Source organism: Zootermopsis nevadensis, unplaced genomic scaffold (assembly GCF_977971745.1).
Source record: "Zootermopsis nevadensis isolate Lab colony 2312 unplaced genomic scaffold, Znev_1.0 Znev_ptg000029l, whole genome shotgun sequence".
NCBI lineage: Eukaryota > Metazoa > Arthropoda > Insecta > Blattodea > Termopsidae > Zootermopsis > Zootermopsis nevadensis.
This window is the reverse complement of record NW_028259161.1, coordinates 10,573,440-10,593,579: the sequence shown is the minus strand read 5'-3', so window position 1 is coordinate 10,593,579 and position 20,140 is coordinate 10,573,440. Positions and strand designations below refer to the sequence as shown.

The following is a 20,140-nucleotide window of genomic DNA, read 5'->3' as shown; positions in this document are numbered from 1 at the left end:
TCCAAATGAGAAAAGCGCAATATTAGACACGCCTATGTTCCTAGTTCTACACTATTCCTTTGACACAACCACCCGGAATTTTACATTTTCACAGCTATCAAGACGCTAACACTTGGTCTTTTTTCACTAAATTCATTTGGTGCCGAGATTAAGAATAAGTGGCGCTATACTTTCATTCCCCTATACATCTGCATGATGTGGTGCTTTGTTAAGCATCAAGGGCAAGTTTACCTTACCTTGTTCATGTCTGTAAGTTTTCATGCATACGAGCGTATATGCAAATACATACAATACATTATATTACAAGCACACAGTTCTGTAGCCGTGAAATGTGACCCTTTTCGTGAATTTTTAAGCGACTGTGATATCTTACTCATCGCCCTCATGACGGAAGCAGCAAGCAGTTCTGAAATGTCAGCAAACCTCTATCAGACTGCACGGTGCAACATCCCAGAAGATAACCATCTTCATCTTGTTCAGATCAGCCTAAACTTCACTGAGAGCAAATTAAACTAAAGAAGGATCGGAACTCAACTGCAAGGCTGATGCTGATGCAGCAGCCGTGTTAAAAATTTTCGCTGTGCAATCTGCGATGCTCCATCGACCGATGGGGTATGTACAGCCGAATATAGCCATCGCCAACTTGAAGGAATGCAATAGCTAACACATTCTGCATATGAATACGATACATTTGGAGTTAACTTCCGTTCTCATTTTGTGATGCGTACTACACAAACAAACCGAATACGAATTAATGTAGCTTTGCATACGGTGAATGAGTTCAGCTATTCTTAATTTAGGTTATACTCAGTAGCGTACAAATGTTAGGGTGACTTACACTGACTTGTGGTTCGTTCGATTTAATTATTGTTGTTATACATCTTTAAATAACAGAAACAAACTGAGGTAGGCTAAGTTATTATAACGAAACTTATTTTATCAGACTTTATATACCTGTGTTATTTAAATTCCAATTTCATAAACTCGGATACTTGAAACTGTGTCGAATAGACAAGAACAAAATATTCTTATACTATTAATATAACTATTCTGTGCATGTTCAAAACTGTCCAATCTCTGTGAAAAGGATTCGTTCACACACAATACAGGAAGTTTTTACAGGATTGACGTACAATGTTTCTAAATCAATATATTCAAGGCAAAAAAATACACAAACATTTTCCCATTTTTTCCACGTAATCAAACAGGAAAGACAAGATCAAACGAGACAGGAAACCTTTTTTGGAACAATAACGGAACCATGTGGGTCTTATTGACCGGAAATCTAGTCTGTGACAGGAAGAGACAGAACTAATCCAATAGATATGTGGTTGTGAGGTTAGCATCAGGGAAGTGACTAGAACAGGAGTAGGGGCAATATAACTTGTAGGAGCATAAACCCCTGATCTGAAAAACTGTCAGGACTACATTTCATTACATCCTTCCATCTGTACGAAAAGAACATAGGTGTTAGAAAACATTCAGCTTCATATGTGGACTGCGGAATAACACATTAATGAAACGTATCACTACGAAAGTTAAACATTCCCGAATGTACGAATGAAAGATTTGAATGATTTTTTAGATTTTGACATTCTTTCTGAAAATTATGGAAAGATATGCCACAAAATTGTATATTCTATTCGTCAATCTGAGACCCTCCCTATTTATCCAAATATACAAAACATATACTTCGGCATTTAAAATTCTGTGTTATAACGTATTATTACATAAGCCGTAAACTTCGGAAAGCCGAAGAGAGAGTGCGCACAAGTTCAACATAACGGAAAACAAATTATTCAGTTAAAGGCTAAACGTAATAGTGCGTGACTAATTTGTTCTTACAACAAACCATGCTATCTTACCATAATATCAAATATGTTTCACAATAGTTTGTTTCCTCTGTGCAAAAGCGCACACTAATTCAGTAATTTTGTTGCAATGGCGGCATTATTAGTAGGTCTGAGTAAAGTTTGTACTTTGATTATATCGTTCAAAGGTTCAGAATCTTTCAAATTACATAATAAAAACATGAGATAAAATAATAGTAGAAACCATCCTGTTGTTTAAAGTCAACAAAATTTGATTTTGTCATGCTGTGTACATAAAGTAACAGGATTTTATTTCATTTTGGGTTTTCTGAAAAACAATAAAGCCTATATACGCGTATCTGACATAACGACAACCCAAACAGTTCCCTATGAGATTTCAGGCTCTTACTATGGCCATCGCCCTCATGATAGACGAAACAAGCACTTCTGAAACGTCGGTAAATTTATGCCAGACTACACAGCACAACAAATCATAAGTCAGTCAGTCAGTCGTCTTCATCCATCTTCCTGATCCAGTAAAATCCTAATGCCGGAGTAAATGGTACGAACGTTAATTTAACGGTCATGTGCATTAAACAGGAAATTGTGGAATGAAATCCGATTGTGTTTCGAGAGAGCAGTGTCAGCACAATGGCGAATACGTGTAGTTGACGTCTAACTCAACAGGGTCCAAACATCCACATTTGTTAATCGCAACAGGATATCACAGGAATACGGCATTCAGAAATAGATGTATAGTGGAGAACGGTGGAGCACGTCTGTATTAAAGCTATCTTTACAAGCACAACAAAACGCCCACCGCGGCTTTCATTGGCTTTGGATGTGCAGTTTGTCTTTTCATTCAAATTTCATAAACTGTATAAATGGCATTTCCAGAAGGGTATGGGAAATCCTCTTTACAAAACATGGGAGAACTCGACATTTGTGTTCTGATGACGTTTTTATTGGCTTCATTATTTAAGCCAAGGGAAGACAATCCATTCCTAATTAACGTATTATTACCCACTTGACAATCGTATTAACCTAGTGTTCAAAGGTGCCATACCCTGTTATCCTCTGAAGTTAAAACATCGTCCTCAATCAGACAATTCCTTTGTATGGATCACTCATCAGATGCAGATGTAAGATAGGTAATGAGTTGCATGTAGACCCAGTATCACAATAATATGAAGTCCATTGTTGCTAGGAACCCCACAATTTTCAGCCTGAGAAAGACGATGGATTGGGCATGTAGCCGGAAGATGAAACAAGAAAGACATGTACATTTTTTTAAATGTTGGAAACTAATGTTCGTGAAATGGGTGTTTGTTGCTCGTCTGCAACCCTTCATATAATGATAGCGGTCAATATACATTGTCATAAGCTGGAGAAATTCGTAACTAGTTCTGAAAAGCGTTTACTAAGTTCCAGAAGAGTGGTACATACAAACAGGCTTAAATGAGTAATTTCATAAAACCTATTGTGGGAAACGAGACCAAATATGTTACACAAATAACTGAACAGAACACATGATGAAGCCACAGAGAAATGGAATAAACATACTGCATCTGGACTCGACCTTGATCAAATTTCTGCTCCAATCGTACAACGAGCGCTCTCTTTTCATCTCATGACGCTGTTCCCTGGGGCGGTGAAGGAAAAGCAATTAAGTGACGTCAGAACGAATAGTAGGGAGAATCAAAGCACTGAGACAAGAGAAAGGGTCGCTCCTAGGACTGGTCCAGAATGCAGTATCCAGTGGTGGATAACCGAATGCAGCATTTTAGAATTCGTTCAAGCTGTCTGAATCTATAAAGTCAAGTAGACTGATACGACTTCGGTCGATACATACAGAGGACTGAAATTCATACTTCATTACTAGAAAGGGACACAATAACCAACTGAAAATCGTCGTAGTGTCTGAACTGTCCAAAGCATGAACCAGTGGCGATTTTGTTCTGCGTCTTTTGAACGAAATACAAGAAACGAAAAATGTAAAAGGGTTTAAATGAAAAGTTGTGCTGTCTACACTAGCAGTCAAAAGGTAGGATGTCCCAGATGCTTAACTACACACCACGCCACGTAGGCGTATGGTAAATGAAAATCCGACGGGCAATGAATAATTTTAAGCACGAAATAAGACTTTTTATTTTTCATGTCTTAGTGTTAGCCAGGCGAGCACGGTTAACTTGAACGTCCTGCCCTGATTATGACCACCGTTGGTTATCACGGAGTCTTACCGACAACACTAACAAAATCGTCGAAAAATTACATATTTCTCCTACGAGTCTAGACAACACTGCTAACAGGGTAGGCCATCACTTGACGACGGCAAACAAGCCAGTCGAGCTGCTCCACGTCCGTGTCCGTAGCAGTATGCGTCCTGCAAAATTGTTTCCGTACTTGATAAATCGATCATTTTTTCTTCTAACTTGCTGCCTTTATTTGGAAACCCAGAGTTACGTCCCACACGTGACCTACTCCTTAATGTCCCCTGCCGTTACTACAATACAAACTGCCAGGAAATCGGTAGACTCACGCACACTGGGCAACGGAACTGCAAACTACTCGAGCGCGTAGGACGCGTTTCTTAGCGACACTACAGCCAGCTCAGCATTGCTAGGAAGAGGCCTTAAGAAAACGTTTATACAAAAACAGAAAAACATGATCATTTTATCCTTGAATGACGAAGCTCACCAAAACAATATTTAAAATTCAAAAACTTAATAACCACCTCCAAACGTAACGTAAATTTCTTTGCCACCGGTAATGCTGGAACCTGTATGATGGTGTCAAAACTACTTGTAGCAAATATGAAAATGCTATATAACAGCATGTAAAGATACACACCAATCACAATAATATGCAGACAAGTTTTGGCGCAATGGCAACCTGGCGCCCAGAATTTGTGCAGATTTGCATATCCTTTTTTTCGCCAAAACTTGGGGGGTTCAACTCAACTGACTGTTCGCAAACTTCATTACGGAACCTTTAATTTCACCATTTAAATTTACTAATCTTACAAACGAGTCGACAAAACTTATTCACGCACTTACGTTACATGCTTACGGACGGATGAATATGGTTTCACTAATACGTCTGATAATCCGACCGAACATGACGTTCGAAAAACGTCAGTTATCGTAATAAAATTCTGTCTTAACAAAACAATTATTCTGGATACAATATTACGAAATACCCTGTCCACCCCTTTCACTGCAAAACACTACAGGCCTTTAAATTCGTAATGTTCTTTGACAAATCGAGGATACGACTATGCAGTGCATTACTGCAATAAAACAGAAGCAAACACATTTTCATTTATTCGGATAATCACCGCCGAAATCAATCAAAATTCAACTCCCCTGTTGTCCCATTATTCCAACTGATCGGTATTCCACCTGCAGGTAGATAAACGACGAAGCCGAGTTGCACAAAACACTTTTTACTAGATGTGCGTAAAAGCTGAAGTAGCCAGAACCACGGGATAAATTAAGCTGAGTCAACTGGAAATGCTGAACGTGTATTTGTGGAAGAACGTCAAAGCACGCGCTATATTGGCGACATGAGACGCGCGGTTTTGAAGCCAGTGACACAGAATCACACAACATCAATGAAACCGACAGCTTTACGATGATAGGTTTTGATAAATGGTCGGCGATTTCAATTCTCCGTGACCAACAAACCATCCATTTTCCTCAAAGTACTTTACCCTTTGAACTTATTGTGGCCAGGGTGGTTTAAATATTCACTCAACTGTGAAATGCGCTGGATGTTCTTCAGATACATTAAGCGGCGGTTTTCAAGGGCCCGCAAAGCTTTAGAGTTATAAAGGCATATTTGGTTCCGCAATTGACTTTATCGGATGAAGGAGCCCATTCAACACACGTTAACACTGATTTTTTATCGCCAGTCACAATCGATGCTGTCTGCTGTAGATTCCTTCCAAACAAGACAGTGACTGGAAGGAAGAAAATAAATATCCAGAATAAATTAATTACCGGTTTCTCAACGCGCATACGAGGATTCGCTTCCAATACAGTCCATACAAGATATGTGACGGACTACGTGGCACTCAAACAGATTTTTCTCGGAGTCTTGTTTCCCCCTGTCTCGTATAATCCATCTGGAGCGACGGACAATGGGCCAGTTAGCGGCCGCACGTTCACACAGACAAAGCCTCAACTTACTTTCAGAACATAAGAAATGTGTAACAAATAACAAATTTATTAATTTGCGTAGAGGATAATCGAAAGGGAAATTTGTGTACTTTTGTGTGATATAAATGGACTTGTAAGGTTTGAGGTTTTCACAGCGGTGAGTATGAAGATTTCTGTCTTCTGGGTTGTTGCGCCGTGTAGTATGGTCGATCAGACTACACAGCGCCAACAACCCAGAAGACAGAAATCTTCATAAATGGACTTCATGTCATTTGTTAGATCTCCTTCTGGACGAAATAAAAATAAATATACCTAATGTAGGTTATATGGCTAAAATTTGCCCAAAAAATAACGGATTAATTTGTTAAACATTACTTTTGATAAACTCGAAGAATTACTAATGCACTTACATAACATGGACAAGCCTGAACAGATTTACAATGCTGATGGAAAAGGACGCTGGTTACGTCTTAATGAAGAGCCCAAGGTACAGGGATAAAATAGCTCACAATGTTGAACATAAGCATAGGGGAGAATATTTCAATAATTTAATGTGAAAATGCAATGGGAACTGGAGCACCATACTTCATATGCCTTGATTCTCTGCTTTTATATTTAAATTTACATGTTCTTCAGAAGAAAGATTTTGGTTGGTCATACTATCAGCACTGTGCAGGTAACGTGGCTAAAAGCAAACCTTTCAGAAAATAATTATTTCCTAGTGCCCTTGATAAAAGACAACATTTTTAATGTATATAGATGAGTCATATAATGGATGCATATATAGCGATTCTTGAAAAACCTTTTTAATATAATAAAGAATCAGATGAGCTTAGCACATTATCGTCAACTAGCATGTATCTATTTTAAGTGGCCTCTTCCTTTCAACTCTTCAGACTAAAAATTCGAGGCTCAGTGCAATATTTTTTATATATATATTTTTTCTATTTTTCTACCGTAAGGAAGTGGACGGCTTTCCGCCCAAGCTAAGGGAACATCATTTGTCAGTTGTCCGTGACTGCAAATTCATGGACCCCGTTTATACTAACAATCGCTTAGATCTAGTCAATGTTAAGATTTATACGTTTGCTGCAAGAATGATAAAACTACCTTCACGAAAAAAGAACTAACATGTATGTAGTCCCATTAGCTGACATGCGCTGTAGGAGTGACTAGGGAGGAAGTGGCCCTGCCCTAGTTTAGGAAGATCATCCACTGTTTACCTAATCGACTCGCTGAAGCCATCAAATTATGTTTACGAAGTTAGCTGAGTGATACAAAGCATGGATCTATGGAATGGAAGAAAAATAGCAAACCCATTAATTCAGCTGATAATGAATTTGGACGGCGAAACTGGATCACACTCAAGACAGAGCGTGCGCAGCTTGTGTTATATTTTTGCGGAAGTTCTTAGATTAAATGTCTGAAATGGGTTCAATATTCTGGTAACCTCATTTTGCCTCCAGCCATGTTCATCACGTGCATATCGTAAGCTTGATGAAACAGAACATTTTGGCCTTATTTCCACAAGTCGTGTGTGTTTATACGCTGTATACATTAGAGAAAAGTTATCTGAAACACATCGGAGAGCGAAGTCAACACACAAACAAATCTTGACGTAGGTACTTGCCGCTTCCTTTCCATTGGTATCAAAACAGTTCATAGTGACCGAAGATTTATGAACAGCTATTTTAGTACGTTTGACAAACTGAATTTTAAATCAGCAAAAATTTTCATACACTGTTCAGCCACACATCCAAGATGAGGCGACTCATGGCACCGTTTCTTCCACAGTAACATTACTGTAGAAATATTCACTGGCATACATAATTCCATTTCAGGTACTTCAGAATGTTGAAGTAGCTTACGATTTAAGCCATAAAATTAATCATATCAAAATTCTACTTCTTTCGAGTTCAAAATCATGTCTACATAACTTTTCCGACGTCGTCTGCTACATGCCTACGTTAGCAAATCATGTTAAACTGGGTTAATTTCTTTATATTCACTTTATTAAGCAGTGGTAGAATGATAATGACAATAGATTACCGAAGAACTGGAAAAAAAACCTGTCCCAGTGCCACTTTGTCCACCACAAATCCCGCATGGTCTGCCCTGGATGCGAAGTCGGGCCTCAGCGGTGAAACGCCGGCCATTATACGGCCTATTCGGTTAATTTACGAAGTTCTCTCGCCTTCTGAGGTTATACAGCGTCAAATGGCATGTGGTAATATGAACAATGAATCAGAACAGATGTAGGATGAGGCTGTCTTATGCTGCTGAAGATAAGCTGATATCACACTATTAGCCTGGAAGGACTGATACCGATGACCGACCGAGATTCGAGCTGGGTACCTGGCGAATTCGAGTAAGAAGCTAAACCTCGTCAACCTAAGTTAACATGACCCGATTATTATACGTTGTTTGCACTAAGTGCATAGTATAATGCCATTATGGACATACAGTATCTGTTAATCTGTCGGCATGGTTCACCTTCTATTTAGACAATGTTTTTGGGTATTACACTAAAAGCTGTGTGGGTAATTTAACTTTTATGTGTCCTTCACGCTCTAGCGCGTCCATGTCGCGTTTTTCGCAACAACGGGATTCACGGTTTCCTATTGTTTCACGACAATGGTACACAGACTGGCATCAGTGCAAGAATGACCCAAGACTCATTAGTGACCTCTGAAAGCGTTAGTGCGAAAATGAACTAAGTGACGCGGCGTGAAAAAATCTGGAATGTTAGTGTACTCCACAGAGTACACTTTTCAAAACTTGTTTGTTCCTACTTCGTGTAAAACAGAACTCTTAGCTTTATTTTCTCAATGGATGGCTCGTTATACATAAACATAGGATTACGCAATATAAAATTGATATCTTGTCAACATATACGACTATTAACTGAAATATTTTGTATACACTCAATGTTTAATGAAATATAAAAACAACAATTTCTGACCTGTGCAGTTTTATACCTATAGCCATTGATTTCTACCTCTACTTTAGAAAAGGCCTTCATAAAGGTCAAATAAAACGACTGGAATTGAATTACGTTAATTTATTGGGCAAAAATATAAATATGTACGTAATATAAATACGCACTCAGATGGAAAACAAAGGTGGTCTGTCGGAGGCCAGTAAAGGAGGTTAGATTGCAAGGAAATAACAAACGTACCCTCACCCAAACAGGTTCGTTTGGTACGAGTATTAACATTTTGCTCAATTCGGTTTGTTTCATAATAAAATTGTGGGCAGACAATTTCAGAAACTAAGAATGTAAGCTGAGAACTTCTCTTAAATAACAAGACTAGAATCAAAACTCTATTTTCTAAATACTTTTCGTAGTGAAACTGTGCATAAAAATTGAATCTGTTGCATGTCTCCATTAAGGAAACCTATCGTAACATCCTGGGAAAGCGTATTCCGTACCAGAAATCTTGCAAAGAACGAAAAATAATTGAATGCTAATAAGAAATAGATCGGTTAAAACATCAAACACTTTTCTTCTTTAGAAGCTTGACAAAGGTAGAGCTAAACTGTTAGGCGATGAAATTTTAAGTAAATTCACATGTGTAATATAAGAAAAGTAACATATGATTCGATCTTGAAAGGAAAGTTTAAGCGCATTCAGAAACGTTCTGTGTAACATGAGGATCTCCCAACACATCTAGATGCATCCTTTATGAGACAGGCCCCATCTTTCATGAGAGTAAAAGAAGAGAATTTTTCTATGAGCATTCTACCCACTAACTTTGTCCTCCCCAGTGCATAAAACGGTTTCGCAAAGGACCTCAACCGGTGTTCCATTCTATGAATCCCCAACGCAATGAGTTCCTCCATTAAAATAAAGCGAAGTCCTCATTTCACTTGCAAAGTAAAACGTTACATGTATATGGATTGAAGAATGATACTGACGCAAGTCGATTCCACGAACTGGGGACTTTCGAGGAACCTCACCAAGAGCCAAACAAAAAGCGATGAGACATAAAACTGACCCCAGTCTCTTCTGAGAGGTTGTTGATCCCTTACTATTCAGGATATTCTATATGCGACAACTGGATTCATGTTAAGTCAATAATTGCAAATGTAATGACGGCAAGAAACATCACGTTAAACTTGTCTGATATAACCTCTAAGAGAATCTGTAATTTGCAACTTTATCCCGAAAAATAAAGCAATTATGAAAATGCTAATGATTTTAAATAAGAACGGCTTTTAAATAACTTCAATCTATGTCCGTACCTCACATCGGAGTCATCTAATTTTATCTTAAAGTATTTCATGAATGCGTTTCGTTTTACGATCTTCCTTATAAGAACATTAAGGCGTAGAGAAGACACACAACTAGCGCCCCCACGACAGCCACCTACTACTAATGTAATCAATAAGACGTCACTTTATTACACCCACATTCAAAATTTATAACACTCTACAATAAGAAATAAAGTGGCTATGGTTTTAATGATGATCACTATGAAAATAAAACTAATGAAAACCTTCAAGAAAAGTCTTTCCTCTGTAGGAAAGCAGGTTGGATTATCATACCAGCTTCTAAACTACCTTCTACAAGACCAAAATAGCTTCCAGAGAGTGCATACAAACGTTTTCGCCAGTTTTGCTTCCAAAGTGCTGACCAACTGATTAGTGATACGGAGGGACGGGGGCGTATAGGTTAATGTTCATGTCTTGTAACTAGAATGCAGGACAAGATCTATTAACAACAGCAAATAAATCATTTACAAATTTGGCAAAGTTCAAGTACGGTAACTGAACAACGCTAATAAATAAAATCATTTTCATGATAAAATTAGAGCAGACTAAATTTGGCAAATGCATGATACCATCAGTTCAGAATATTTACCTTCCCGTGTAGTATCTTCAATATTAAAACATACAATAATACTGCCGTTTTATACGTTAAAGAAACTAGATACCTTACTCTAAGGAATATATATTGTGTTTAGAATTTCTGGCCTACCTATTCCCTTAAGTGAATGTCTAAGACTATACGACAGAAAATAGGAGCAGCTGAATAAAACACGCAACCTTCCCTTCAATTTTCCATCCTATGCCCTATGATCCATGCTTTCACCTGTTGAAATACCGCTGATATGATCTGAATGAGCAGTCTCCACATTTGTCTTTTTTCAATGGAGTAAGATTATGTCTCTGCAGAACTGAGCCCGCTACTGGTCTACTTTTCATCCCCCAGATTATACGATGTCTGAAGCAAAAATAACGAGACTGGTGTTGTAACTCTTTTCAACTGTGATCGCCCTAGAAATAGTTCCCATCGGAGCTGACACACAGCTGCTTAAGATGTTGCCACTGTTGAAAGCAGAGCTGTAGATCATTTTCTGTAAGGCTCGTATATTCTCCTTCTCCACCACAAATCCCACATAGACTACAGTAGGAATGAACCCAGGCCTCCGCGGTAAGATGCCGGTGACTAACTGCATGAGCTATGCCACGGCACAGTCTTCATATTATACAAAGTTTTTACAAAACGGCAATCATTAAACACGAAACCTTTACGCAGCCCGTTGTCATATTTAAAGAAAATAATTTTAATGCAGTGCCTCTTGTTTCAACAAATGAGGCACTGGGAACAGAGACACGTAAGTCTGTTCTTGGCAAAATGCTAGTACCTAACCTTGTTTGAAAAACACGGGGCCGCCTCATCATTTCACCAGAATGGTTCAGTCTCCTGCACTTCACTCAGAGTATCTGCTGGTGTATGTATCATTCCGCTTAAAACATCCAAAGATATTTAAGTATTGATGGCTTCGCTTTGGACTGTGATTCATACTACGAATTCTTCGTTTCAAGCTCGTAATGACACTCACGGAGTAATAAAAAATATTGCTCCAGACTGAACTCGCTCCCCTAAATCTCAAGTGTCGATACTGCAGAACTGTATACAATAAACACAAATTTGTCAATATGTTTCGCAATTGTTATGTTTTACCAGGTATGTGCCTTTTTAAAGCACTTTTTCAAAATTCTATTTAAACCAGGAAACATTTTGAAATTAGAAAAATACTTGTAAATAACGTTCAGAATATCGCACTATATTTTTTCGCCTTTCATATATTTATGCCGCATTCCGTCGAAAAACATATATTATGAAAATCGTTACATCTTCCAGTACAAGGAATCGATCTACACTGGTTTAAAAATCTCAGTACCGGTCTGCGATTACAGAAATTTGTAAAAAAAACTGCATTACACTACAGCACGCCTCAAAGACGCCAGATTAAATTTAAGTCTTAAGGTGATCTTTTCGCAGCCTTTAAGTTTCAGTTTTCGGAAATTACAGTCGCCAGGAAATATAAATCGATAACAAAAATTAATTTCAACGAGTTTTCCCCAGAATTCCCTTTAATTCTGGGTACCTGTATCCTTCAGGGGGGGTCCCCAGTGGCCGCGCGGTCTGAGGTGTGGGCCTTGTGCCGCTTGGTCGCTGGGACCGTGGTTTCGAATCCCACTCAAGCCATGGATGTCTGTCCGCGTTTTTCTGTGTTGTGCTGTCCTCTGTACAGGTAAAGGCCTTGCGACGGGCCGATCCCTCGTCCAAGGAGTCCTACCGAATGTCTATAGGTAAAGCCAACCAAAAGTTGGGACCCGCAGTGCTTAGGCACTTGAAGAACGGGTTGTTCCCAGTATCCCAGTATCCTTCAGAGGCCAACATTTTAAACTCAGTGCACCCCAAAGGCCTTTAAAGAATCTCAAATTACACATTAACTCCAAGTTACAGCAGTTATGTGTACTTATGTCGTTCTCACCTGCAGCAGCAGAGAGCCGTCCGAGACGACGATGCGGATGCAGAAATTGTAGCCCACATCCCAGCGGGCCACCACATACACCTCCTCCATGAATGAATACGGGACTGACGTGTACATGAAGCCGGTGGGCTGAAACAAGAGTCCCTTGTCAAGATTAATTCTGTATCAGCTGACTTAAAGTCCGAGGGAAGGTCTGTCAATCCAATCCCAGACGTATTTTTTGCGTTTTCATGCTGGCCTTAATTTTATATCAAAACCAAGCACTGTATACAAAATGTTCCGAAAAATATGTATAAGCACAATATTAATATTCCGTATTATAATGTGTGTACATCTTTTTGGGGGGCATTCTGTATTCAATATACATCACAGAAAGGAGTGTCAACCATCGCTTAACATCACCATTACCACACTGACATAGGTAAAGTTGTCTCTGGTTTTAACTAAGCACCACACCATGCAGACGTATGAGGAAATTGAGGAATAGCGTCACACATTTGTATCTTTCTTCCGGGGTTAAGCGGTTGGAACGTGAAATTGACTATTCACACCATCGAGTGCCGAAGTTAATAATACGTGGAGCTGCATCTGCACTACCCCATACACTGACATAGGCCATTGTGAAATCATTAGCTCAACAGTTATTAAATCTGTATGCCAAGATCATTGAATCGAATCCTGCATAAGGCTGCTTACATGTTTCCAGGAAATACCTGAAAGTACGTCACAGCTGCCACCTACAGAATTCTTTGTAGTTTAAACATCGGTTTGTCTTGAAATCATTACCCACACTCGTAAGCTCGGTGACCTCATCAAACAAGAGAACTCGAAAAATACAAAGTACACATGTATACATCGCTAATACTCTCACGTCATTTCTTACAAACAGATAGTGTTACGAGGTGGAACGGCATTTACCTAAGCCATCATGTTATATAAATAAAAGGAGGATATCGTAATCGCGATTACTTATTTAACGACGACCCCAAAATGAACGCGCAGTGAAAGGTTTTCTCACTGAATCACATTTTCCATCATCAATGCTTGTCAAATGCTAAGCGGGAATAATTTTTTAAACCTTCTACGTCGCTTCGCATCCATTCCTCTCGCCAGAAGAGTTAACCTACTCTGTTGGGTCGATTGGATGCAGCTAATCACTGCCACCAGGAATATATAATCTAAGCTATTGAAAGCGTCGTTAAATAAACCATGTGTATATTTTTAAAAGCAGTCATGCATTTCAAGTTCATTCACCAGTTTGAGAAACCGAGTTTACACGACAGAATTTAAATTTTACGTTATGTAAAGTAATTATCTCTCTTGCGTCAGTCTTCTGTTTTTCAGACAGACGTCTTTCAATTATCCTAACAAGTCTAATTGTCACTCTATTACCATAGCTACTTCAAGTCTCCATCTAGGAAGCCTTACGAAAAGCTGGCAATCCAGTTTCTTCATATATACGCCAAAAACAATCAGTTTCAATCAATTAATCGTCCTCTGGGCCATTTGCAATGATAATAAAGAAAACGCACAGATTACTTCGTTAACGTCTAAACTAATAATTATCTGTAATTTACATATAACACTTTCTTGCTAAAAGTCTAGACGTATTAAATGTTCTATTACAGAAAAGTTTCTTCTGCATTGTTACTTTTTAAAATATTATCACAAGTTCATAACATACAAAATGGTTATAGTCCAGTATCCCCATCGAACACACTAAATGAACATACTTCGAGACCTTGACAATCTACCCGTTTTTGTCAAAACGAACTAAAATATGGCTCTTGTATAAAACAATCAACAATCTGCGCATAAAATTTTAATTTAATTTTAGGTCCCAAGTTTTCTTTCTCCTCACTGAAATAATTAACAATAAACGATTTAAACTCTCGAGTCGCTTTGCTATTCCACGATAACAATAGAAAAACAAGTGAATTAGCAGAATTAATTCAAGAGATGTTTTCAACGTTAAGAGCATACAGGAGACGGAATTATTAGTTTGTGTCTAAAATCTTCCTCCGTTACTCTTTTAATATCTGTTGTGTTTTTCCTTTGTTCTTCCTAAAGATCGCATTCTTCATGTTTGTGTCCTGAGAAAGAAAAACAGTTCGCTAAAAAAGGAGAACGTCGAAACAAACTCGGGGCAATTCAAAACAGGAACTATAACAGAGTTGCAGAAAGCGCTGGTAAAAATCAACTGCTATGGAGAACCATTTTTCATAACAGCATCCGGAATGTTTCCTCAGCGTAACAGTTTCGATGAGGTCTCTCGTGTTTCTTAGTTTTACTTTTTTAGATGTTATGAAGGCAACGGACCACTGCATTCGCTAAAAATAAGATTCTCGGGAATATACGCGTCTCCACAAATCCTCATGAAGTCAGATTTGGTTTTACAAAAAGAAATGTCAAGTGCCTGTAATTTATTATGTTTAAAAGATAAGTTATGCAGGCTATAAACGCAGTAACATTTCAGAATCAGCCCAACTGCGCCGTTTTATTTACAACAGTGCGTTCACTGATTAAGCACTTGCCGGCTTCCAGCAGGAATTTATATAAAAAAGCAAAACTTTATTGTTTTTATAGAGTGACAGTTGACTCGTATCAGGAAATCCTCGTAGCGCTTGGCAGACAGTTCCAGCCGCGAGATGTAAAGTGACAGTTGCGTTCAACTTTATCAGTGAACGCTCTGTACTTCTGGCATCTAAATAATACCACTGTTCTCGTGAAACGATGAAGTGAACTACTTGAGCTATAGAATTCCACGATTACAATTCACTCCGCCTCCCCCGCATCATCGTCACCCGCACATCATCAGTACTCCACCCGCGAATCAAACGCAGTGATTGTACAAAAGTAAAGCACTAAAGCAAATGGGATCTTAGGCACTGTTTCTTACGTAGTGACAAACGCATAAGAGGGGGCAATGGATGAAAGAACCCGGATACTTTTTATAAGAACTAACGCCAGACGAACGCAATACAAACAACATAATGGTAAAAGTTCTTGAATAGATATCGGACAGCTGGTCCTGCAGTACGTGTAGAATAAATGCTAGAAATATAATGCACCATTGTTCTCATGCAAATGACAACTGAAAGCGCCGATGTTGTAGTGTGACAACTAAATAATGCCCTACACTGCCTGCACTTCCCAGTGAACTACGTGCCTTAAAGGAAAGTGGACTATTATTTTTATAGTATACATTAAATTTATTTGTCGTCACGAAACGACAGAATCGGCATCATTTGAATACATCTAAAGTCACTCAGTCAATAAATAAATGACAGCAGCAAGTTTTATCTAATCCGTATACTTGTCCTTGCTATACGCGCGTACTCGTGTTACAAACAAAATACTATCGGATACAAGTTTAAGTCGTCGTATCAACTGAATATTGTCGGGTGAATATATGGATTTATGTCTCAGTAATGAAATGCAGACAATGAGTTTGAGAATGTTCTAAGAAGCGCATTTTAGCGTACTGTATTTTCTTTGGGGTACGGACTGAATCTTAAAACATTATTTACATAACTTTTGGCTTCAAAGGGTTATAAACATTTCAGACTATATCCGATTGCCAGATTTATCGACCTCCTAATAACGGCAATGCTGAAATTTTAGAACGCAAAATACAGACGTATGTTAAATTCAAAAATAAAACTGAAAACTGGAAATATCTGTGATTCATTATCAATAATCTCGCTGGAAAAATAATTTGTCTTGTTAAAGAGAAAAAATTATTTTAATCTTTGGAGAAGCATCCCCCCACCGGATAAGATCCTGTTTAGGCACTTAAATTGTTAAATCAGTGTATTAATTTTGAAACTCTCTTCCGAAATAATAATGAAGGCTCGTTCCGGTTTGGTTTATGAAACGCGACTGCAAAGCAGGGTAGTCATCGATTAATATTCTGTGCGACGGAGTTCACCGAGTTGTTACACGTGCACCGTAACCGCAAAGGTGAAAGTCCACTTTCGACTGCAGTACTAAGCACAGCAAGCGATGAGCGTGTTATACTTACTACCTCCTGTCCCCTCCAGCCCCTCTGCAAGAAGTCAATTTAAATAACGCAGACAGTACGCAGAGTGGATGGTATGGAACTGAAAAGAGACGTTCGTAACAATTCCGAGTGGGTTTAACTCTCATAATAAGGAATAAAAGAAGTGATCCCCAAAATACCATCTTTCTCCAAAGCTTAACGTTCTATCAGCAGCGCTGAAAGTCCCATTCTGATAGAATTTCGAAACAATGCTTTCTAATTGTGTAGAGAACCATCAGATTATGCACAATGTATAAGAAAGGGCACAGAAAGTTTCGAGATATAATCATATGAAACCGACGCGCCGTCATCTGCAGAATACAAAACTTAAAATTCCACAGACCTAACTTTTAATTAAGTTCTGGTCTTGAGCTGTTATAGTACAATGTTATCCCCCTTGATTTGAATTCTGTATTGTACAGGTTTATTGGCACTTTACAGACTTACATGTATGATCTTACGACAGAACATAAAATGTGCATACAAACAATACACTACACGGTATGCAAGGTTTTAAGATTATGACAGAACAATTTTCATGCTTGAATACGCAGCATAATGCTTGAACAGGTCTCAAAATTGTTCTTCCATTATCTCATTGGCCTTCTTCCATCTCTCCACCTGTCTTCTTATCTCGTCCTACTTACGCAATATTTTTACTTTAAAAACGGTAGACGAATATCCAAGAATTCTCCCCCACTAAATATCACTTCATAGCAATCATGTATTCGAGAGTATTTCTCAATTTTAACTTTTCTTCTTGATGTTAAAATTATTAAGCAAGACAGAGGTTAAAGCTACGGGAACGTGAAGCTGGCTACTTAACTCTATCTAGTGTCAGGATTAAAAATATCTGCAGTGTACTTCTTCATGACATGACATGACATGACATGCTGCTTAATTGCGTTCATAAACGTGCCTGTATCATACTGATACGCAGAAGAAGTTCGATATCAGAATTTTCGCATGAGCGGTATTTTCCATTTCTCATCCACCATTATAAAGTGTGAAGTGGAAAGCCTACAGCATCGGGTTTCTCAGACTTTGACCATTTTTTAAGTTTTAAATGAAAGCACAACCTTTCGGTAGCTGAATTTTCTTCCGTCTTCAGGTAAAAAGGACAGAAACCCTAGTTCTTGGACCTCCTGAACGACCTAGCCTCAGACCTTGAGACTGTGTTTTATTTAAAATTGTATACGATACACAAAGTCCAAGAATTTTTTTAAATGATATAACGCACTAACGACAGAAACCTTCAGACTTATCTATGATATCACATTTAAATATTCGACAAGTAACATTAACATAATTAATTTAATGAAAAACTGGATTGAAAATTGGATATCCGTATTCCATAATATAAAATTACGGGCATGTAGTAAGTACAGGTGATATAAGAATTGGATACAAATTTTTGGTCGAAACCCTGAAGGAAAGAGACCATTCGGAAAACCTAGAAGTATATGGGATAACAGAGGCTACTATTGAGATATATTTCAAAGAATTAGTGTGCGAGGTTGTGGACTAGATTAATCTGGATAAAGATAGGGAACTGTGTCTGACTCTTACGATGACGGTAATTAACCTTTGGGACCCACAAAATTCGAGGAAATTCTTTGATATGCGACAGACTTAAAGGTTCTCAATTAGTCCGTTGTAATAGTTTTCAATCCCTTACTGTAAATGTTTAGTTATCGAATCTAAAAGTTATTTACCTCACCATATTTACGATTCTATAAGAGGTCTGAGGTAAAATTGTCGATGTTGGTTTTCTGATTAGTAACACCGTGCGGAATTGCAAGTATCAACATTTCAGAGGAACACGGTCTGCATCTTCATGTGTTTACGCGCACTGACTCAATAACCTAAGACGGCTGTCTTAGGATCTGTAGCACCGTGTAGTCTGGTAGAAGTTTACCTTCTGTCAGACTGGTAAATTTCCACCAGACTACACGGTGCTACTACCCAGTAGACAGCCGTGAAAACCTCAAATCCTAGTACAGTAAGGACTCTCGGACATAACAGCCGTCCTTGTATGGCAACTTCCTCTCATATACGAAAACCAGAGCCATTACCACTGACATCGTTGAACAGTGACTAGGCCTACTTTTAAATAAAACAGGATGTTCTAATTTGGAGTACACACAGCCCACTTTCCAATCGGACAATACGATAAAATACTTTGCACTCTTGCTTTGCATTCCTGAGGTTCAACGTTCAAATCTCCGCCCGGAGACCGGCTATTCTGGCTAAGATTTTTGTGCTTTCTCCACATACTTCAGAATTCATAATTATAAGTTATACAATCTGAGCTACTGAAAACGTCGTTAAATAAAAAATAAATAAAATAATCACACGGTAATTTCGAATGAGGTCTCTGAAAATTTGAACATCTCATTCACCTGGATGAACATTTACGAAAGTGCACCTGTTCCTAAAAAGTTATCAACATTACACATATAACAGTGTGTTCTTAATTGAAATTCTGTATTTGACGTCCATTATTTTGAAAATAAAAAGTCGTATTGAAGAAAATGTAAAACTTCTGCGTGGCAGATATACACATATTGCAAATAATATATGGAATGTATAGTTGGTTTTCCTTCTACCGCAAGTTAGTGACGTAGACAAAATGCACAAATTCGCCCCGACAACAGTATAGACCTCTGTGCTAAATTTCTTCGATATTGGCTAAACAGCTTAAGATAAAAAGTGATGAATGGAACGATCTCCCGACATTCACTTCATGCAAATAACGCATAAAGAATTCAAGCAGTAACATTAAATAATCATGGTATTTTATGAATTCTGTTTCACAAAGACTTCTGTCATAAATCTCCTCACTTTATTATCCTCAATCGTCATGTTTTATACCTCCATAACCTCCGCAGTTTATCAAACATCCACATTAAATTACAAAAGAAATTCCTTAAATCCATTCATGTTTCTCACTGCTTAAACCCAAACACCCAACCTATAAACTATAAATTTAAAATACATGTGTACTTGCATACATTACAAGCTGTTCCAATACGTATCCTACTAATAAAACGTTCCAAGAGCTCATGCTATGACCCTTATTTACTTGTGCAGAAAACATAACACTGCACTACAACACAGTAAGGTTTCTGGAAATACGTCAGTATGAAGCAAAAATAATTTAATCACTGCAAAAGACTCGGTGATACTCAATTATCACACGTCTTTTCACACTTAAAACTTATTCTATACAAGCTGTGACTTCGTTTGAAAGACCAAGGGAAAATTAATTTATAAATAGTCTCCATAAACATAAACAAATAAAAGGCTGAGGGTCCAATAGATTTTCAACAGACAAGA

The 20,140-nt window shown here is 38.1% G+C and overlaps 1 protein-coding gene across 2 annotated transcripts in view; it reads right to left on the bottom strand.

Moving 5' to 3' along the window:
* LOC110832641 (C-Maf-inducing protein) overlaps positions 1–20,140 on the bottom strand; it is a 136,051-nt gene that overhangs the window by 55,157 nt on the left and 60,754 nt on the right. Inside the window, exon 2 of one of the 2 annotated variants that reach the window (XM_022069808.2) lies at positions 12,760–12,888. The exons of the other annotated variant lie outside the window; for it this stretch is intronic. Within the exon in view, the coding sequence (XP_021925500.1) occupies positions 12,760–12,888 (129 nt within the window). The remainder of the gene's footprint in view (positions 1–12,759; positions 12,889–20,140) is intronic. 2 annotated transcript variants of the gene reach the window in all.